Genomic DNA, 23,140 nt, shown 5'->3' with positions numbered 1-23,140 from the left:
ATCTGACCTGTAATTGTTTTTGGAGTTACTAGTTTCAAAATCTATTATTTCTACCTGAACAAAATGACAAAACAGTTGAAGACTGTTTTTCCCTACTTCAGTACAGATTATATTTAACAGTTCAGCACTTTGTAGGTCACAAGTTTTCCATGAAGGAATAACCTAAGTTGTGGAGTTAAAACATTGAATACTACTTAGCTGAAGCAGCAGCAATTTAAGTACTATATATAGGATAGAGGTTTCTATAAAACTAATACGATTCAATAAAATTGTCTCAAAGCCTAAGACTTAAGTTTTACATGCAAACAAAATTAAAATTGGGAGTTCATGGCAAGTGATTAGGCTTGCCATCACTTTAAAAAAAACATACTTGGCTAACCAGAAAATAAAGATGGCAAGGACCAATGTATTCAAGCCAAGTTTAGACCAACTTTTTTTTTTTTTTTTTTAACATACAAAGTACCTTACATCACTTTTCACCTTGGTAGTTACCAGGAGCTTACTAATCAAAATAATCTCAACCTGTAAAAACATAAGACGGACCCTTCAGAAAACGATGCGCAAGAGTAAGAATTCCAAAGCCATGTTCAAGACATCTGACAGGACTTCTTTCATGAAGTCATCTCTAACCACTGAAGAATGTCAAAGGTCTCACACAAGTCCATTGATCTCTCAGTTTATCTTCCACAGAAATCATTGAGTTAAGGTGATTTTCATTCTAAACTTCACAGATTTCCCCCCACCCCCAGTCAGTTGCTAGAACAATTCTTTATTTCAAAGCTGCTCTAGTATTCAAGCTGCCTTCTCAGTGCAGGTTCCTTGAAGATCTTGCAGATTTATTTTTGACCTAAGAAAAACAGTAAGATAACTACATTAGATAGTTAAAATAATACACTGCTATTATATGTTACAATTATTCATGTAATTATTATTGAATCTTGTGTACTTGGAAGAAGGGCAGAACTGCAGAGAAAGATATGATTTTTTTCCATTTCTTACCTGTTGTGAATCATGTGGCTTTTAACTAGATGCCCAGCTGCAAGAGCTGCCATTAGTGATAATTCTCCTGCCATCACTGTAGCACATACAATTTTAGCAAGCTGACGGGCATTTTCACCAGGGTTATCTTGGCTTGCACCTTGAACCCCTAACATCTGAAGAGAAAAATATGTAATATTATGCTATGAAATCTAAGTAGATTTATGCTAAATTTTAAAGTAAGTCTTTCCAAATTATATCCAATCAACTAGCTTTAAGTCTCTTTAATATTAAAGATCTTGAGCTTTAAAAACTAGATATATGAAAACAATTAGATAATTCTAAAGTTTTCATGTCAAATTCGCCAAGTTTCAAGAAGCCCCATTCCCACATTACTCGGACACAACATACACAACATGAAAGCGAGCTTTGATTTAGGAAGCTAAATTGCTTTAAACTTTCTGCTTTATACCTGCAAACAGGCCTGCTGCGGAAGCAAGTTGGTGCCTCCACCAACAGTTCCTATTTCTATAGAAGGCATTGTGCAGCTGATGTACAGGTCTTCGTTGGTGAAACCAGTTCGCTCCATCAAAGTGATGCAATTAGAGCTGCCCACGTTCTGTGCAGCATCCTTTAGATCAGGAAGAAGAAACAAAACAAAAAACTCAACTAAGTGTTTGGTTAAGAATTACTGAATTAAAGAAAAGCTGAGTTGGTGTATAACAAACCTACCTGACCACAGGCAATGTAGATAGCTGTCACAATGTTTGCTGCATGTGCATTGTAGCCACCTATGCTACCAGCCATTGCAGAACCCACCAAATTTTTGTTTATATTGACTTCAACTATATCTTCTGTAGTTGTCTTCAATACCTAGGCAGAGTGATACACTTTTACTACACCATTCCTTAGGCAGGAGTAGAAATACCTCATTTCATGTTTAATAAGCCCCCACCCCTTGTTTGCTTCCATATGGAATTTGACTCAATCATTGTCCTAGATATCTACTTTTATTTTTGTTCAAAAGGAGCCCTTTCAAATGCAGACTGCATCGTCCAAGTAACAATGGAAAAGTCAGTGCAAAGGGTTTGGACTTACACATGCCTTTAAGAAAAATTCATCAGCTACCTTCTCCGTTTCAAATTCTCATTTATCTTCAGTACGAAACAAAACAAAACCAACTTGGCAGAAATATCCCATTAATTCACCTTGACATGATAGCGACTTTCCTCCCAAGTTGCTCCAGACAGTAAACCCTCCCCAATTTTGCTCTGCATAAGAATACAGAGCTAAACTGAAGAGTTTAAACACAACACTGTGCTACACTGCTAAATAAACATTGTGCACAGTAATATCAAATTAAGTTACATTTATACTATATTGACTGTATTTTGAAACCTTCAGGTAAGAGATTTACACTGAGTTTTATATAAAAATGATCAAAGAGAACAAACAAGATAGTGCTGTGAACAAAATTTAACATGTTCCAGCGTAGTAGGAATAGCGACTGATGACAGAGATCTGCACCAAGTCTACAATACTTACAAAGATATAAAGTTTAATATATTAGAGTTCAATGTAAGTAAGTTTAGTGATGTACATAGTTGGGGGGTGGGAAAAAACATCCCAGATTTACTTAAAAACTATCAATGCCAATTACCAAAGGATGGGCTCCCCATTATTACTCTGGAATGAAATCTTGGGGTTATAATAGATATTGCTACTGAATCAGCAGTAAAAATGCAAACAATTTGAAAGTTAAGAAACTACTAGGAAGCAAAACCAAAACACATAGTTATGCTGTCGTGGTTTAACCCTAGCCAGCAACTAAACACCATGCAGCTGCTTGCTCACCCCCACCCTCCAGTAGGATGGGGGAGAGAATCAGGAGGGCACAAGTAGGAAAACTCCCGGGTTGAGATAAAAACAGTTTAATAATGGAAATAAAACAAAGTAGAACAGTAATAACAATAACAACAACAACAGCAGCAGAACATACAAAGCAGGCAATGCACAATGCAACTGCTCACCACCCGCCAACTGACGCCCCGCACGTCCCGAGCACAAGAGCCCCCCCGCCCCAGTTTTTATACTGAGCATGACATCACATAGTATGGAATACCCCATTGGCCAGCTGGGTCAACTGCCCCAGCTATGCTCCCCCCCACAGCTTCCCATGCTCTGCCAGGTGCATGGGAGGCTGAAAAGTCCACGGTGCAAGCACCACTCAGTAATTAATGGGCCATCAACATTCCTCTCATACCAAACCCAAAACACAGCAACCCCCCAGCCACCAGAAAGAAAGTTAACTCTATCCCATCCAAAACCAGGACATATGCCAATGTATAAATCCAGCCTGCACACACACACTTTGAATACTGTGTCCAACTCTGTACCCAGAAATTTAGAAATTTTAGAATTGAAAAAGATCCAGAGATAAGGACGTTCAAAGACATGCTAGGATAGTCTTTTTATTCATTCCTCATAGAGAAACTAGTACTTTTCAGTCTGAAAATTAGAATAGCTGGGAAGGTGGAAGAGCTTTGTTAGAGCTATAAGATCTTGAGCTGTAGAAAGAAGATAAAAGTCTTAAGTATTTCTTCCAGTACAAACTAGGGCATCATCAAATGATATCAACAACAAAAAGGAGGTAGTTCTTCACACAAGGTGTAGCTGCACTGTGGAATTCTGCTCGGTATATTAATACTAAAAGCTTACGTAGTTTCACAGAAGGGACTGGACAAATTACTGGAGGGAAAAAAAAAATAATCCATCAAATACTAAAGCACCAATTCACACAATCTTGAACACGTTGGTAGAAGTCTATTTTGAGTATGGTGTAGTAAACTCCTCCCTAGATATTGTCTGTCATGGCCAGTGCTGGCAACCAGGTAACAGGCAATGGATTTGGTCTGACACACATAGTCAATCTTCCGAGCTCAGGTGGAAGAGAATCTAAGATAGCTCTTATGATGCAAGACAAGTTTGCCAGGGGCTAGGACTGGCACTGGTTATAAAGGTTACCCTTCATCATGCAAGAAGCTAAGGAAGCTTTGGAATTAAGCGAAGCACCTGATTATCTGTTTTTATTGTAGTAGGGGGGCATATAAACTTTGAAGAGAATGCCAGGTTCATGCAAGAGACAATAAATGAGCGAAATTATCAAAATGGCTGGGTATAATGTCAGGCAAAACTCCATATGCTAAAAAAAACAAAACAAAACAAAACACACAACACAAAAAAAACCCAAAACCAAACAAACAACCTATCAAACTGTGGCATAATTTTTTCAAAGGTAAAAAGTGAAAATCCTAATGCCTTCAATTAGATATCCATCATTAAATATATAGCACATTATCTTAGAAGAGACAGTGAAAGGAAAAAGATATCTACTGTAAGAGGTTCTCAGGAAAAATGAGTTATCCTACAGCAGTAGTCTAAAAATACACATAGGGATCATCCTTACATGGAACACAACTTACAGTTAATATCTGTGATGTAAAATATATATCAGTTTTGTAAAATGTATGCATTTTTAGAAACAAGTTAAATAAAATAAAGCAGACACTTACTTCTCTAACAACCTTGGCTGGAACGACTGCTTCGCAGACAACAGACTTCCCTCTTCCTTCTATCCAATTTATAGCAGCAGGTTTTTTGTCTGTACAGTAGTTACCACTAATAGCTATAACCTGGAGATCAGGAAACTCTTCATTCAACCTTGCCAGTGCTTTTTCAGTACCCTGTTAGAAGAGAAACAGATATAGGGCTAGTATATCATTATGGTTGTAAAACAAGCTACTCAAGGACAGTGGAACAGCAGGATTAGATTAAGTCTAATCAGATCATCAGTTACAGCTGAAGAAGAGAACATGATTTCAGGAAGGAACCTGAAACAGGAGAGAATTTAAAAAAAAAAAAAAAAAATCTATCACTATCCTTTTTCTAACCACTTTGGGAATTATATGGGGAAATAATTGGTTCTTCCCAATACATACGGACTCTCTGGATACATTTTAGGTGAACGGGCATATGCTTACCATACTGAAGATACAACATGAACCAAGGCAGACACTACAGGCATGAAATGAATTCACTTTGGATGTAGTGGAAAGAGCTTCTCTACACTAGGAAGTCAGACAAAAGGTCTGCTATATTTAGTACCTGTCTATGGCCAGACCCATTTATGTAATGGTTCTGATAAATTGTATATAGAATACGCAATCAGTATTAAAGTTTATCTCAAACAGCACAAGGCACCCCCTAGTTTATGGGTCATGTCTCAGGTTCTTCCACATGGTTGCATAAAAAACAAAAACAATCAAACAAACAAAACTAGAGAACATCCCCCTGCTGCCACTCACCAGATTTCTAATCCCTTATTTACAAGGAGTGATAAACATAGTAACAGATTAATTACTGCTGGATAAAAATCTTTGGCTAAAAGCAACAGAGCAAACAGCTTAACTTCCATATTATCAAGAATACATTGTTTAAAAAATAATAAAAAAACCCCAAAAACCAAAGTTATTTTAACCTTTTTTCTTTCATCGTTCTCATCCTATTCTTGTTTACACTTGACAAGGTCAAACACTTTTATTATTTTATAGTACTGCAAACAGCGCTATGTCTTGTCTTTTTGTCTTCATATTCCAGGTAGTCACAGATTGGTAGGATACAATTTATTTATTTTTAAAAGAAATACACATTTATTAGAGAGACTTAAGGGGACTGGACCTTACTTTTGAAATCATATTCATTCCCATTGCATCCCCTGTTCCAGACTGAAAACGGATATAAAGGTTACGACCAGCCAAACTGATGATAAGTTTTTGTAGGCGGGCAAACCTGCAAGAAAATATAATTACTTGCAATCCTCAAGGAAAAAGATTAAATTAGCTTTAAGTGGCAAAATGACAGTAAATCATTGCAGATAGCACTGTTAACTACACTGTGCTATCTGTACTCCTCCCTCAGCACAGGAAAAAAATGTCACAGCTACCATGCACATAGTTCTCTCAAGTAAATACTTTAAAATGTTCACTTTAAAAGTGTTCACTGCCTTTATGTTTTCTGTCCCTGGACTTCATGAAATAAAATATCCCAAAGTGCTAACATAAATTTAACTCCTTTGTATTCCCCAAAACATCTGACTACCAGGTATAAACTAAAAATGAGGCCTTTGGAAATTCTTTTGTCAGTTTTACAGCAAGGCAAAACCCATGCTATCTTCAACAACAGTGCAAGCTCCACAAGTCAAAGCTTTATTCATACAGAGTATGAGTCAAACAAAAACCAGGAAACACTGCATTTAAGCAGCAGCATGAGTTGATTCTCACCAAAATATACAAGTGTCACCCAAGGACATATGCAAGATTGGTAAGAAACATAACTGATAAGGAAATCTCTTTCCAAATCTTCCTAAATAAAGCAGGTAATAAGAAGTCTTAGAAGAAACTCTAGGGCTTGAAATCAACTTACTCTTAATACTGTTTTACATTTTTTAAGCATTTCAGTTCTAGCATTAGTTTATCCTGTATTCTCTGGAACCTCACAAATTAATTCAAAGTTTGGAATTTAGCCTTTCAAATTATATTACTAATGTTAATAATTACTTTTTGCATAATAACTACTAAAAATCCAAATAAGGTTTTATGTTTATTTTTAAATACTTAGACAAAATTATTTATTAAGTATTACGCAATGTAAATGTATTTGTTGCTATGATCTAGTTGTTTACCACTTATCATCAGAAAATGTTTATTACTAGCCTTGGTATATAGCCAGAGTGACTTTTGTTTTCTTAGATTCACATTACATGGGATAGCTCAAATGAGTATGTAATTTCCTGTACTGCAGTACGCAGAAATACAATTAGGAGCTTTTTACCATCCATAGAAGTCTTATATCAGGAAATAAGGCTGGAATAGCCACTGTACTAACCTACTTGTGCTGTCAAAAGCTTCCTTCATTATTTTAAAGCCTTCAGGGCTTTCAAGCCAAACTTTCACTTCTGCAGCCTGGCAAGCAGTGGGCAGCCTTACAACAGGTCCTCGAGTCATCCCATCTGCCAGAATGCAGCTACTTGCTCCTCCACCAAGCTAAAAATCAAAGCAGAAGGGAAACAAAGTAAAATTACTGAAAGTAAATTTTAGTTTTTAGGAAGTCAAAAAACCATACCTTGTATCACCCCCAAATATGTTTTATAATATAGAAATTTTTTCAAGCTAGTCAAACAATACTTACACATATTGCTCTACATCCTCTGTTTGTGCTTGCTACAAGACATCCTTCTGTTGTTGCCATTGGAACGTGAAACTCTTTGTTATCCAAAAATAGTGGTCCTGCTACACCTACAGGAATAGGCATATATCCAATCACGTTTTCACAGCAAGCTCCCATAACCTTACAAAAATAATAGAAAAGGTATCATTAAGGTTACATGTGCAGTGATACAGTACAGCATGCTACATACTATGCATGTGACTACAAGGTATCTTAGCAAAAAACCCACAACCCTACCCATAAAGCAATCAATTGCCACCTCAAAAAGTTACAGCTACAGCTATCAACAGCTATTACTGCTAAAGTCTAGTATTTGGCAGACCTATTGAATCTTATTAAGTCTTAAACACTATTAAATAAAATTAATTTAATACTGTTAAATTAATTTTAAATAAACTTCCATTTTAACTTGAGCTCAAGGTAATATTTTCATTCAGCTGAACTCAGGCTCAGTATTAGTAGAATTCTGCATTTAGGAGATAAGGCAACTGCATACCTTGGTAGGAAATATTTTTTGGGTAAGCTACAAAACTTACCTACCTCCCTAGGTTTAACAACATCAAAAACAATAAAAGGTAGTGCCTTATGTTTGCTTTCCCCCCCTTTCTACATCAGTTTTGACCAAGCTTATTGTTAATGCATATACATCACTTCAAACAGATATTTCATAGATTTGGAAAATGGTTTTACAGTGAGTTTTGCTTGTATGCCTTTTACTTACCAAAGAATAATTGTAATTCCTATAAGGAAGATATTGCAAAGATGAAGGTTCAGGGAGTTTTTTAGATAACATCTGTCTGCGAATGGACACACCTCGCTCCTGAGTTTCCATCACGGTTTCCAGTTTGTATGCAGGAATATGCTTAGCATTAACTAAGCTGATGACCTCAGCATCAGTAAGGAATTTTGCTCCCTTCTGGAAACATAAAGGGTAGGGAGAGAAAGTATAGATTCTCTTGGTGAAAATCCTTTTAAATGTTTCCAAATGAAAAAGGGTAACAACTTTACTTTGACAATATCAGACAACATCTAAAGGAACCAACTGCCAACGTCAGGTTTTATAGTAGGACAGGATATGATAAAAATATTTTTACTCAGACACCAACTTATATGCGTACATGATGAAGCTTCAGTTACTTGGTATGTCATGAATGATGAAGCTGGTCCCCCCCGCCAATCTTGGGGATAGAGGAGACTCATAATAAAAGATTATTTCTTTACAACTTCAAAAACATACACCTATCTGTTTTTCTCATCTGTATTGAAGAAAAAAATGCAACAGAAACTGTCTGGAGCAGAAGTGACTTATGAAAGGGTGTTGTTTTGTTTCCTCCCCTTGTTTTGGTCTTCCCCCCCCCCAAGTTATTAAAGCCATATAATTCTCTGAAGAATGACATTACGGTCAATAGGATCATTTAAGAGCTGGAAAATGAACTGTAAGAATTTTTAAATCAGAAGTTGCAGTAGAGGTTAAAAAAAGAAAAAGTTAGTTTTCCATACCTCTGCATTTCCAAGTATGCAAACACATTCCGCAATAGAACGTGGTTCTTTAGGTAACTCAGCTTCTTCCTCTTTTCTATTAAGAAATGAAGAAGTTTCCACAGGGTTGCAACTGCCAACTACAAATGTAGCCTTGGTTGATGACTCTGCTAATACAGGTTTTATGACTTCAGCTGCATAAAAGACAATTAAAATGAGCTTTGGTTTACAAAAACCTTAAATTTTGATTCCAAATGCAACATGCTAACACAGATTTCACTATTTGTTCCAAATATTCAGGAATAGGTTCAGACTTTAAAATGCCAAAAATTACCATTTCCATCTTTGGGAACTAAAGCTGCTTCTACTGTGTTAGATATCCAATTGTTTTTCAGAAGTCCAGATTGCTTCCTGCAACAGTTCTCAGGGACCTTTTTCTGGACCATCACTGGAGATGTTATGGGATTCTTCAGTGAGAGTGTGGATTCAGTCTCTGCTTGCTCAAAGAAAATATATTTCACAGCAAGGAGAAGGGCTAATCCAAGAGTGATTACTTGTTCAATATCCATACTGGCCATTCTAAAAAAGACAAATCAAGGAGTAAATACATGGTATATACAATTTGTTTGTTTATAACAACATTCTGATATCCCTTTGCTTTAGAAAGGGTAATAGTTTGATCATCATTTATAGTTACTGAAATTCTTGTCAAAAGACATTTCTAGCAGGACACTCAAGTATGCTAGGTTAGGGTAGGGTAGGGTAGAAAAATCATTCTTTGTATTAAGAATTTTTAGATTTCAGTAACTATTTTCTAAATCTTAGTTAAAAAACAGTCCCAGTAAGAGAAATGACTGGAAAATATTCACTATTTAACAGCTACATCAAATTGATTTAACACCTATCTCCCAATGATAAAGTAGAAAGTTTCAATTATCATCATCTACCAATAATAACTACTATGATGGAAGTTGAACTGCTGGGGGGGGAACCTAAGAGACAGTTCTGAGTTTTCAGAAGTAACATGGAAACACGGCTGCTGCTAACTTCAGTTGAGCTGAAGGAAAAGCAATAATGACATGGCTTTTGCACTTGTATGTGAATGGTCAGAAGCTCTGCATAAATAATTACTCTAGTGCAGTCAGAAAATTTATTTTCCAGTGTGCTCTGAAAGGTGTCAGTGCTAGTGGGAAGAGATAGCGTTATGATGCATACAGGACAGCTGGCTCCTGATCATGTTCTTATTACTTCAAGGAGATTGAACAAATGGCATAATATTGAAGTGTTTCTTATGAAATGTCATCTCCGGTTCCAAGAAATCCTACAGGGGTCAGATCTGCAAGTTTACAAGTGTTGTACCCTAGGACCATAGCTTGGCAGCACTAGAGAATAGGCCTTAATTGAGGAAATACACTTCGCTTCTGTGAAATCGCCTACCGAGAAAGGTAGAACTGCCATAATGAAACATTAGGTTCAATTCTCTTCGGTGCATTCTCATCCAATCCCACTGCATTTTCTACAGTACTGTTTTGAGCAGCTGGTTCCGCTATCCAGCGACTGTGGGCATGAACAAGAACCAAACCCAGCGACTGTATTAAAAACACAAAACAAATATTAATTTTTCAACTGTAACTAGGTATCTAACCTACCAAGATTAAACTTTTGGGGTTTTTGTTTGTTTGTTTGTTTTGTTTCCCATGTCTCAGAAGTCTAAAGCTAAAGGCTGATTTTTCCACACCTCTCATCAACACCATTTTTGGCCTATCATAACACTCATAGCTTTGAACCTGTCCCACCACATCCTTCCTCTTGGCTCAAGTAATAAGCAGAGGAAGCTGAGGGCACTGTAAGGGTAAGAGGGAAAGAATTAGTACACGTGAAAAAGCCATGAGTGTTTTGCACAGAGATGGCATATGCAGGAAGACTTTAGGTGTAGATACAGGGGACGTTATTAAAAATTACCACGGTAAACTAGACTAATGGGATGCAGAACACAAGTCTATAGAAAACAAAAGCTTTATTCATTGCACCAGGACATCTTACTGATTGCATAACTACAGGTGGAAAAAAGCCACAAACCATAATCATTTTGACCCTCTGTGTTACAGGATTTGGTTTATTTTCTTCTTCTTCCAGAACACGAGCGAAATGGCTAAGCTGCCATATAGGACGCCCTTCACGACTCTCTCTTGAAAGCTGCAAAAATAACAAAATTAAAAAATAGGTCCTATTTAGTATGTATTAGAAGAACCAACAAGTGAGCTTCAACACTGTATTTTTATTTGATCATTAAGAAATTACCAACAAAAGAGTTAGCCTACAGTCTACTGTTTAGCCTATGTTAGACTTTAAATAGTGAAAAACCCTGGACAGCCATTAATTTAAAATAGAATTTGTTTACTCTGCTTTAGATCAGAACTCATACTATTGAGTGCAACTCATTTACAGTGGCATTAACAAGTTACTGTCCATCAGCTGAGCCACCATAACTCTTTCTGTGCATTCCCTCTGTTCACCTCGAAAGGAAGACAAACATGCTGGTGTATACCTCAGTGAAGAAATGCATAGCCTACGAGAAGCATAGGGTCTGAATACTAAGCTTGATGTTGTCTTGAAGTTGGTCTTACCTCTAATACCAAGGACACACAAGCTGGAAAGAAGGTCATAAAGACAAAGTAGTTGGCAAGAACAGACATACAGCCAAAGCAGCACATAATTTCAAGTTGTCGTACACCTACATAAAAAAAAAAAAAGTTTTTAACATTTGAATATGCATCAGGCTTTCTATATACTTGAAGAAATGTTGCAGAAGTAAGAAAGAAACCATTAAACTGACACTGCAGACTATAGAGGGAACTGTCTAGATTAAAGAAAAACAAGCATGTTAAGCCCTAGTCATTTTGTATTAGCTTATTCCAAGCACAATATGTATTTATGGTATGGTATTTACAGAAAATTTTTAAAGTGTAAATCTAAATAAATATAAAAATAATTAGAGTTTACTAAGATTTTAAAGTTTCACAATGAAAGCTTGAAACCCCTCCCTTATCTAAGCAAAGAACAATTAGCCAACATTATGTATTGAAATCCCTTGTGAAAGATGGCCAATTAAGCGTTCAGGGAATAAAACAGTATATACCCCACCTACTCTTTCTCAAGTCTGGTGTCCAGAAAAAGTCAATATGCCATGTCACACATGCATTACAGAATCCCCTTAATAAAGATGAAAGAGCTAACAGTATAAATCATTCAAAAAAAACCCCAAAAAAACCCCAACTACATGCTACACCAAAACGAGTTGGTTTTTTTCCCCTAGATGTAAACAGGAAAACAGCTTATTAACACACATTTCCCTCCCCCCACAAAGGTCCAAAAGAATTTAAAAAGCAAATGCTTTGAAAGATGCCTTTAAGGTATGCAAGATAGTTTAAAAAACAAACAAAAAACCAAAAGAGGCAGGCAGAGGCAGGCAACCCCACTTTAGTACTTACTATGGAACTGCAATTTATTTTACAAAGAAATTAGTTATTTGCACATGAAAATCCTTTGCTTATTACATTTAACTGTTCTCGCTTTAAGGAAAGACAACTGCTACTGCACACAGAACTGATGAAGATAAAAAGATGGGGGGGGAACACAGTAAGATTAGTTATTTTTAATTGAACTAGAATAACTTTCCTTCACCTGGAGTCATTTTTAGAAACACTAGTTTTTGCAAGAATATGAAATAGGTGTGCATGTACTGAAAGTGTCATTCATTTTTAAGAATGCTCAAGAGAAAATTTTACCAGCTGCTTTAAGATGTTAACAGGAATGATGGGAATGATACAAGGTCTCACCTGACATAGTACCAACACCAATCACAAGACACTCCACAAGTGCATCCAGTGTAAACGTAGGGCCTAAAATTGCCATTCCACGTGAAATATTTTCTCTTACTTCATCCTAAAAATAAAGATTTCTGTACATTAGCATAAAGACAAAAATCAAAGTAAGGGAGTGCACATAACGTGATTAGTACATGATTATTAAATTGAGTAGTATTATGGTGATAAGGCCTTATAAAACAGACGTTGAAAATGAACTATTATGAGAGAATACATTCCTTAATTGCTTTATTTCCCATAAGCTATTATACTTTGACAGTCTTTATTTACACAACAAGATTATTTAATTTTGAAAGTCTCCACCCTTGGCTCATCAGTATTCTAAGCTCCTACAACACTGATGGGCACAGACTCTAATTAAAGTACATTCAGAAGAACAGGACTTCTACACTTTAAGACATAAAATAGAAGCCACTTATGTCATGGGCTCAAAAGTTTTTACAACCACATATCTGTACCCTAACTTTTATTATTTTTTTTTTAATTATTTAACTCTCTAGACTCATCTGTCAGAAAAGAGGACATAAAAGACACTAAAACTTTCCCCTGGGGAGAAAGGGATTTCCTCCAGAAGCCAGGCATGGAAAACTCTAGAGGTCTGCTGCTGTTTTGCTGCTGTTGGTAGTTTTGGGTGGAGGGGGAGAAGCTGTGGTGAAAACCTATTTGTGAAATACTTTCTTGAAAATGAATAAAAAATTCTGTACTCGTAATTATTATATAATAATATACAACACACTATAATATTGCATATATAATGTACTATATATATGTTATAGTATATTACTGTATGTTATATTGTATTTTTGTCACAATTATTATGCTCAATTACCACGTACAGTATTTTGTAGGTATAAATGAATTTCACTAAAAATACTTTTATTTCAGAACTTAGAATATTAGGAAATGACCATTCCAGTATACGATGGGCAAGATATACTGTCGATCCTTCATGTTGTGCTGTGTTAATTGCATTAGAGCATGAATATGTATCCATCTACACATATGCCATGTTTGTTCTGCTAAGATTTTCGTCTAGAAAATATGCTTTTTTCTGTATCACCATTATAACATTAAATGTCTGTTTATATACTGCTCCTGAGCCCTACAAATTAACTTTTTCCTATCAATAAATGGAAGACTTAGGTCTAGGAACTCTAGCCTCCTTAACAGAGCTATAAGCATTGCTGTTTAAAGTTCTGAACCTGTAAAGTACTCATACATACAATTAACTTGGCTCACATGATTATGCACACTAATTTTAGTGTTATTATTCACTTGAACACTGATCTGAATAAAAGACAATAAAGAATATAGAATATGGATTAAATCTGATCCTTTTTATATATCGCCAATACAGCATTCACCTGTATGTCCCTCCACCTGGATTATTCACCTTTAAATATTAAATTCAAAAGCTCCATTGCAAAACCCAAACAAACAAAAAACCCAACCAAACAAAAAAAAAACAAACAAGAAAAACCCTGACCTGCGAGTTGGAACTGAGCGCAAATTTGGCTAATGCACTTGCTCTTGAAAGATCAATCAGAAGCAGGAAGAACGGTAAAGCTTCACTGAAAAAGAGAGGCATATGTTAAAGAGTAAAACTCAAGGTTTATTGTACAGGAAAAAAAAATTCAAGCAAGAAATCCAGAATAACAATTCATTACTTACTTTAAACCTGTCAATTCTTTATCCAAGAAGTGAATTACCACTGTACTAAAAACAAAACTTGAGAAGATAGTGAAGAGGCCAGCAATACCTTTAAAATAAAAAAAAAATATATGTAAAAAAGAATTGGAAAATTTTTATATATATTGGGAGAGAAAGGAAAAAAAAAAAAAAAAGAAAAAAAAAAGAAGAAACACTATGCCTTTAGATCAATTCCAAAGCAAACAAATGACAATTCTCATCTCTCAGAGTGCATAAACAGCAGTTGAGATACAAACTGATGATGCTATTTTTATACAGATATTTAAATCTAAAATTTGTACTGCATTCAAAGTAAGACTGTGAGAAATAAAAGCCACAAATCTTCTCACTTATCAGCAAAAGTGAAAACTGGCTTAAACAGCTCTATATTTTTACAGTTTCACACAATAAACAATTATTTAAATAATTACTTTTCCAGTGTTTATATAATCCTACACAATCTCTCTTAAAAAAAGAATTGCACTTTGATCTATGCAGAACATTTATTCTGCTATCTAGCAAAGAATTAAAATAACCCTGTTCTGTACATAAGTATTAAAACTCTTATATTTATTACCAATTTATATTTTAAAAAAACAATTAAAATGCATATAGCAAATAAAAAAAAAAAAAATCAGATACAGTACCTAAAATGTATTTTGACCCAAGCTGCCTTAGGTTCTGAAACTGGAAATATATATAAAGGATTGCTATACAGCGCGTGATTGTCAGGATGATGATGTCACTGCTCAGAACATCCTGTTTGAAATACAAAGTGATTTAGTTAGCTTTTACATTAAGTAGTAACTTGTTAAGTTTCAGGAACAAAAAAATTCCATTGTGAAGCCGCACTAAAAATGAAGCTTTGGAATAAAATAAGTATCACTGCTAGTCTGTCTTAAAAAGATTAAAATATTGTAAACAATATGAATATCAAATGCTTGCTCACTAGATACCATGCCACTGAAAGTTAGGCTTAATGAAAACCTTCTGTAGGCACATCACTGCTTGCATCCAGCTTTAATATCCAGCATGGGAAAAGGTGGCAATAAAGAAGTTTCTGTATAGCTACTTTCCTCCTAATACATCACAACCTGATCTTATTCTACAGAAAACCCTGCATCTACAGATTAACAGTAAGTATTATAACATGAATTTAAATCCTTACTTCTTCAAGTTTGGGGCACTCATAATTCCAGCCACATATCTTATCATTCCCAGTGAACATCTTCATGGACATCATACAGATGGTGAGAGTCACTGTTCCCACAATGACTTCCCATGGATGAGAGGCTACAAAAAGGCCATGCATTCTAAAGAGTCTGGACAACATTTTCAAGACTGTTTTTCTATACTTAGCAAACCTGCAACAAAAGAATATTTCATATAAGCAAGTACAAGATTCAGGGAAAAAGGATAGAGCTATATAAATTTCTGCAAGTCATCTCTCAGGAAAAAAAAAACAAAACAAAAAAAACCAAAACCCCAAACAAAAAAAAACCCCAAACCAACCAAAAACAGTTAAGTAACAGATGAGTAAGGAAACTCATCTTCACCTTTCAACTTTCCATGTAAAACACATTCGTTTCTAATCTTCTGAAATACAATACGATCTGCTCCTGCCTTCTCAATCCTTTTTTTAATACACATCTCCCTTGTTTCTTCAAAAAGCCTTACTAAAAAGAGTCCACCACTTTCATGACATCTCTTGGCAGGGGCAGCACATGGAGGCTCCACAAGAAGCGGAGGATCCCCTGCCCTCTTGCCGCCAGGCAGAAGGAGGGGACCCAGGCGACGGGGGGGGGAATGGACACAGGTCCCTGCTCGGGGCACCAGGCGAACCCCCGCCCGGTCTCCCTCACCTCAACCTTCCCAGTTGCCCTTACAGAACAGATACGGGGCTCTGGATCTTGAGGGCCAGATGAACGAGGACGCAGATGAAGGCCCATCCAGGGGGTTGCCCGAGGCAAGGCAGTCAGCCCCACGCATTACGACTGCCTCTGCTAAGAAAAAAAGGAGGGTAATTGTCATAGGTGATTCCCTTCTGAGAGGGACGGAGGGCCCAATTTGTCGGCCAGACCCATCCCACAGGGAAGTCTGCTGCCTCCCTGGGGCCCGGGTTAAGGACATTACTAGGAAGCTCCCTAGTCACATACAGGCCTCCGATTACTACCCACTGTCGGTTATACAGGGTGGCAGTGAGGAGGTTGCAGAGAGAAGTCCCGAAGCAATCAAAAGGGACTTCAGGGCAGTGGGGCGACCGGTGGAAGGATCGGGAGCACAGGTAGTGTTTTCCTCAATCCCTTTAGTGGCAGGGAGGAATACTGAAGGGAACAGGAAAACTCATCGGATCAACACGTGGCTTAGGAGCTGGTGCCATCGGCAGAATTTTGGCTTCTTTGACCATGGGGAGGTTTACACGGCACCGGGCCTGCTGGCGACAGACAGAGTTCAGCTGTCTCACAGGGGGAAAAGGATTCTTGCGTATGAGTTGGCGGGGCTCATAGAGAGGGCTATAAACTAGGTTCGAAGGGGGAAGGGGATAAAACCAGGCTCTCTAGAGAAGAGCCTAGGGGCGGCACGCCAATGTCGGGGGAGAAATCGGCAGCCCAGCTCAAGTGCATCTACACCAATGCACGCAGCATGGGCGGCAAACAGGAGGAGTTGGAAGCCATTGTGCAGTGGGGTAGCTATGACTTAGTCGCCATCACGGAAACATGGTGGGATGAGTCTCACGACTGGAGTGCTGCAGTGGATGGCTATAAGCGCTTCAGAAGGGTCAGACGAGGAAGGAGGGGCGGTGGGGTAACCCTGTATGTTAGGGAGTGCTTTGACTGTCTAGAGCTCAATGATAGTGATGATGAGGTCGAGTGCTTGTGGGTAAGGATGAGGGGGAAGGCCAACAAGGCAGATATCCTGCTGGGAGTCTGTTATAGACCACCTAGCCAGGACGAGGAGGCAGACGAAATATTCTACCAGAGGCTGGCAGAAGTCTCCCAGTCGCTAGCCCTTGTTCTCGTGGGGGACTTCAACTTTCTGGACGTCTGCTGGAAATACCACACGGCAGAGAGGAAACAGCCGAGGAGGTTCCTGGAGCGTGTGGAAGATAACTTCCTGACGCAGCTGGTAAGCGAGCCCACCAGGGGAGGTGCCTCGCTTGACCTGCTGTTCACAAACAGAGAAGGACTGGTGGGAGATGTGGTGGTCGGAGGCCAGCTTGGGCTTAGTGACCATGAAATGGTAGAATACTCAATACTTAGTGAAGTAAAGAGGGGGGCCAGCAAAACCGCTACCATGGACTTCCGGCGGGCGGACTTTGGCCTGCTCAGGACACTGGTCGAGAGGGTCCCTTGGGAGACAGTCCTGAAGGGCAAAGGAGTCCAGGAAGGCTGGACGTTCTTCAAGAAGGAAGTCTTAAAGGCGCAGGAGTGGGCTGTCCCCATGTGCCGCAAGAAGAACGGGCGGGGAAGACGCCCGGCCTGGCTGAATGGGGAGCTCTGGCTGGGACTCAGGAAAAAAAGAAGAGTTTATCACCTTTGGAAGAAGGGGCAGGCAACTCAAGAAGAGTACAGGGATCTCGTTAGGTCGTGCAGAGAGGAAATTAGAAAGGAAAAAGCCTGGCTAGAACTCAACCTGGCCACTGTCGAGAGAGACAACAAAAAATGCTTTTACAAGTATATTAATGACAAAAGGAGAGCCAAGGAGAATCTCCATCCTCTATTGGATGCAGGGGGGAACGTTGCCACCAAGGACGAGGATAAGGCTGAGGTACTCAATGCCTTCTTTGCCTCAGTCTTTAATAGTCAGACCAGTTATCCTCAGGGTACTCAGCCCCCTGAGCTGGAAGACAAGGACGGTGAGCAGGATAAACCCCCCATAATCCAAGAGGAAGAAGTTAATGACCTGCTACGCCACCTGGACGTTCACAAGTCTATGGGGCCGGATGGGATCCACCCGAGGGTACTGAGGGAGCTGGCGGAGGAGCTTGCCGAGCCGCTCTCCATCATTTACCAGCAGTCCTGGTTAACTGGGGAGGTCCCGGACGACTGGAGGCTCGCCAATGTGACGCCCATCTACAAGAAGGGCCGGAAGGAGGATCCGGGAGACTACAGGCCGGTCAGCCTGACCTCGGTACCGGGGAAGATCATGGAGCAGTTTGTTTTGAGGGCGCTCACGAGCCATGTGCGGGACAACCAGGGGATCAGGCCCAGCCAGCACGGGTTCATGGAAGGCAGGTCCTGCTTGACCAACCTGATCTCCTCCTATGACCAGGTGACCCGCCTAGTGGATGAGGGAAAGGCAGTGGATGTGGTCTACCAGGACTTCAGTAAAGCCTTTGACACTGTCTCCCATGGCATTCTCCTAGAGGAGCTGGCGGCTCACGGCTTAGACAGGTACGCTCTTCACTGGGTAAAAAACTGGCTGGACGGCCGAGCCCAGAGAGTTGTGGTGAATGGAGTTAAATCCAGTTGGCGGCCGGTCACGAGCGGTGTTCCCCAGGGCTCAGTATTGGGGCCGGTCCTGTTCAATATCTTTATCAATGATCTGGATGAGGGGATCGAGTGCACCCTCAGTAAGTTTGCAGACGACACCAAGTTGGGCGGGAGTGTTGATCTGCTCGAGGGTAGGAAGGCTCTGCAGAGGGACCTGGACAGGCTGGATCGATGGGCTGAGGTCAACTGTATGAGGTTCAACAAGGCCAAGTGCCGGGTCCTGCACTTGGGCCACAACAACCCCAGGCAACGCTACAGGCTTGGGGAAGAGTGGCTGGAAAGCTGCCCAGAGGAAAAGGACCTGGGGGTGCTGGTTGACAGCCGGCTGAACATGAGCTGGCAGTGTGCCCAGGTGGCCAAGAAGGCCAATGGCATCCTGGCCTGTATTAGAAATAGTGTGGCCAGCAGGAGCAGGGAGGTGATCGTGCCCCTGTACTCGGCACTGGTGAGGCCGCACCTCGAATACTGTGTTCCGTTCTGGGCCCCTCACTACAGGAAGGACATTGAGGTGCTGGAGCGTGTCCAGAGGAGGGCAACGAAGCTGGTGAAGGGTCTGGAGAACAAGTCTTATGAGGAGCGGCTGAGGGAACTGGGGTTGTTTAGTCTGGAGAAGAGGAGGCTGAGGGGAGACCTCATCGCGCTCTACAACTACCTGAAAGGAGGTTGTAGTGAGGTGGGTGTTGGTCTCTTCTGCCAAGTAACTAGCGATAGGACGAGAGGAAATGGCCTCAAGTTGCGCCAAGGGAGGTTTAGGCTGGACATTAGGAGAAATTTCTTTACTGAAAGAGTGGTCAAGCCTTGGAACAGGCTGCCCAGGGAAGTGGTTGAGTCACCATCCCTGGAAGTATTTAAAAGATGTGTAGATGAGGCGCTTAGGGACATGGTGTAGTGGGCATGGTGTGTTGGGTTGACGGTTGGAATCGATGATCTTAGAGGTCTTTTCCAACCTTAATGATTCTATGATTCTTAGTATCTTCCTGTCACACAATTTTGATAATTCCACTTCAACTCCAACTTCTTGTTTTTACCACCTCTCTATGTAAGCACTCAGTAAATTCTGTTACTTCTTTCTACTCACTCTTCCTATCAAAAATATTGATTAACTTTATTTTAACTATATAAATTACCAACAAACCATTGTTGGCAATGCTCAACTTCAACAGCAGGAATTGCAATGTTATCTTCCTCTGATTGTGTCTTCTCTACTTTCTGCTCAATATTCTTCAGTGATTCAAGTTAATCACATTTAAAACAGTTCTTTCTTCATCTGAAACACATGAATCCTTCTCACATACATTATTCTGTGACAGTTCTCTTGTACCCATAACTAATTCCCAGGTTACTGATGCATTTCATCATCCCCTTTGATTTAAACAGATAACATTCAACAGAAACTCTCACACCTCTCTTTCACATAACTGAGAACATGGATATTCTGTACAAAAACTGCATCCTAGTCTATTTGCTCTGTGTTGTACCTTTAGATGAGTTCATCAAGGATGTTTACTCATGAAACATAGATAGAAACAAAATGCCATAAAACACTCTCTTAAATACATTAGTACTGGGACTTTACTTTTCTCATTGCACAAAATCAACAACTTATAAGACTCTGTGATGAATGTTAACTATGTAACTATATCCTAGAGTTGAAAAGATGCTTAAATAGTAGTCTGACTTAGAGACATTCTATAGTTCAGTATTTACATGTACAAACCTAGCACTGTGGAGATTTCCATAGAGGATTGAGGGCTCTACATGCTGTCACTTCAAAGTGCCTTAAAAGTAACAATCAGGCTTCTGGGAAGACAGTCTTTCTAGTATTACTTCTTTCGCTTGGACATCATAAATGAAGCTGTCATTCAATGGAGAAAATAATAGACAGGGCAAATCTATCTGCTTAGTGTTACTGAAGATACCAGAATCATCTTGGTTTCCTACCAATGCCAGTCTCAATCATATGAGCATCAATAGCACCAATCCTTCCACAGTGAAGGTGTGGCAGAATTTTTATGGCTGATGGAACCAACTGGGGAAAATCATTGAGAGGACTGCCTTCCTTATGAACAAATTCTTTCATTTCCTGACAGAAAGCTTTTAAAAAAAAAACAAAAAAAACCCAAAAAAAAAACCAAAAAACCCACACCACTCAAACAAAACCAACAAACACAACAAAACAACAAAAAAACAAAAATCTCCTTTTAAAGTCAACATTATCCTTAGTTTTTCCCTGTGTAATATAATCTACATACTGTTTTGTAAATTTATGTTCTTGCAAAACTGTTCCAAAGTGGTATTATGGTTTTTCCTCAGCAGCATGGAAGGTATCTTTTAATTAGGAAAACTAAAATAAGACATAGCCAGAGGAATATCTTGGTGCCAAAGATTTTGAAACAAAGCAAAAAGTAGAAAAGGCATAGCAATATCCCGTGAAAATACTAATACTTTTGAATACCACACTGTTTCAGGAAAATCAGAATTAGTACTTAATACAGGACTATATAGGGTCCTACCAGTCCTAAAATTAGTAATACAACTCCTAAATTCTGACAGTTGGAATTATTATCTAGGCAATTAACAAATTGTTATTAGATCTCGAAAGATTCCAAAAATCTTTCTTCAGATATTAATTCTCACATTTCTAAGCAAAACTAGTAAGTGTAAAATGGCTTCACAAAAGTCAATTAGGGAAAAATGCATTCATTTGATTATGAAAATAACTCTCCATAATATCTATTACTAGCCAATGTTTTATAATTAACTGCTGCTATGAAATACAGGATGCCTTACTGCTGATCTTGGGGTTAACTGAGTAGCAGTAACTCCTAATCTAAAAGGGTTATTTAAAGCCTTCATGTTTATTTAACCTGCCTGAAGTGCATCTTTTATTTTTTTGCTACGCAATTGGCATTTCTAGAAAACATTGATGAAGATTTCATGCACTGATCCTGCACTACTGAGTGCTGTAAAAAAAATTCAATGCATATTATCAGCTCATATTCCTAATTCTCTTTAAAAATATTTTTATAGCTACACTGACTTATAGCTTGAAATTAGCAAGACATAACTTTAAATATAAAGCTGAAATTTATCATTAATATAATTTTGTTAAATTTCAAAATGGTGGTTCAAAAGGAATGCTTTATAAATCCTATCCATTTCCTGCTTGCCTTTGTTTTCAATTAAAAATTTCCAGGGGACTATTACATAAAGCAATCCATTCTGGGAATCAAAACAAAATACAAACAAAAAAAACCCCAACTGCAACCCCTTCAAAAACTTAACCAGAGTGTAAAAAGCAAACTAGATTGTTTGTATGTAATGCTTTAGAGCATTAATCTGCCACTTAACTGTATGACTATTCGGCTTAAGTACCTAAGATTTGTCACACAGCTCGCTCTAACCTCAGAGCGATCCTCTGCAACACCATCTATTAGATCAGCACAAATTTCCTATCTCTTGTTGGCTGATTCAGCAATATCTACAGTATTATAAAGAAATCGAGTGGCAAAAATAGCTGAGCAAAAACCTGTGCAGAGCTCACCTGAAAAGCATATGACACCACACAGACCGTGACAAACTGTCAGGTAGCGTTTTTTGTTTTTAAAAATGGAAATCACACTCTCACAGGCCCATCACTGTAGCCGCTCAAACCCCTTGCGAAAGGCTGGGGGCACAGCCCTCCAGTGTGACCTAGGCTGGGCCGCCCACGGAGCAGGGCCGTCCGCAGCCCGCTGGAAGCCGGCACAGGGGCCGGAGGGTGGGGCACGAGGAAGGCTGAGTTTCTCCCTACAGCCGCAGAGCCCTCGCGCGTTGCCGGGCAGAAAGCTGGCGAGGCCCGCGCAACGGCAGCCCGCCCAGGTGCACTGCGGGTGGCAGGGCCGCACTCTCCTACGTTAAAGAGAAGGCACTGGGACAGCGGCTCTGACCTTCCCCGCCCGCCACTCAGGGCAGCGGGTAAGGCGGGCCGGGACGCGGGGCCGCCGCTCCCTGGGGGCAGCGATGGCGACAGTGCCCGCCCCCACGCCACCGTTATCCAGCCGATCTCCGAGGAGCCGCTCGGGGCCCAGAGCCGCAGCCCGTCCCCCGGCCACGGAGGACCCGTGTCGAAACGGCGGGCTGTCTGCACCGCGCCTGACCCAAACGCGGCCTTCATGCCCTCCCCTGCCCCGCCGGTCCCCGCTCACCACCCTGGCACTGCACCGCGACACACAGGCTACACCTTCCTCCTTCCCGCCGCGCTGCGGACTGAGGCTGCCGCTCCTCTCTGAGCAAGGACACCCGGAACACGACACGCCAGCCGCCGCCACCACCATCGCCCGATCGCGC

General features: G+C 39.7%; 1 protein-coding gene across 4 annotated transcripts; it reads right to left on the bottom strand.

Annotated features, from left to right (window-relative positions):
* LOC142074847 (3-hydroxy-3-methylglutaryl-coenzyme A reductase-like) lies at nucleotides 1-23,140 on the bottom strand. 4 transcript variants are annotated; one of them, XM_075135747.1, is made up of 20 exons: nucleotides 23,034-23,140; nucleotides 15,487-15,682; nucleotides 14,966-15,077; nucleotides 14,301-14,388; nucleotides 14,116-14,200; nucleotides 12,582-12,687; nucleotides 11,370-11,476; nucleotides 10,822-10,938; nucleotides 10,180-10,331; nucleotides 9,077-9,321; nucleotides 8,764-8,936; nucleotides 7,985-8,179; nucleotides 7,225-7,383; nucleotides 6,922-7,079; nucleotides 5,721-5,826; nucleotides 4,551-4,721; nucleotides 1,711-1,851; nucleotides 1,451-1,609; nucleotides 1,000-1,154; nucleotides 1-847 (listed from the first exon to the last, which is right to left on the bottom strand). In XM_075135747.1, exons 2-20 carry the CDS (start codon nucleotides 15,649-15,651, stop codon nucleotides 793-795), a joined length of 2,649 nt encoding a protein of 882 aa, XP_074991848.1. In that variant the 5' UTR covers nucleotides 15,652-15,682; nucleotides 23,034-23,140; the 3' UTR covers nucleotides 1-792. The 4 variants fall into 4 exon arrangements, with proteins under 4 accessions (XP_074991848.1, XP_074991846.1, XP_074991847.1 ...); XM_075135745.1 differs by having other exon boundaries at nucleotides 22,999-23,091; XM_075135746.1 differs by lacking the exon at nucleotides 1,711-1,851 and having other exon boundaries at nucleotides 22,999-23,091.

The sequence above is a fragment of the Calonectris borealis genome, chromosome W (assembly GCF_964195595.1).
Source record: "Calonectris borealis chromosome W, bCalBor7.hap1.2, whole genome shotgun sequence".
In the NCBI taxonomy this organism is placed as follows: Eukaryota; Metazoa; Chordata; class Aves; order Procellariiformes; family Procellariidae; genus Calonectris; species Calonectris borealis.
The sequence above is the reverse complement of the archived record's forward strand: the minus strand, read 5'-3'. Positions and strand labels throughout refer to the sequence as shown.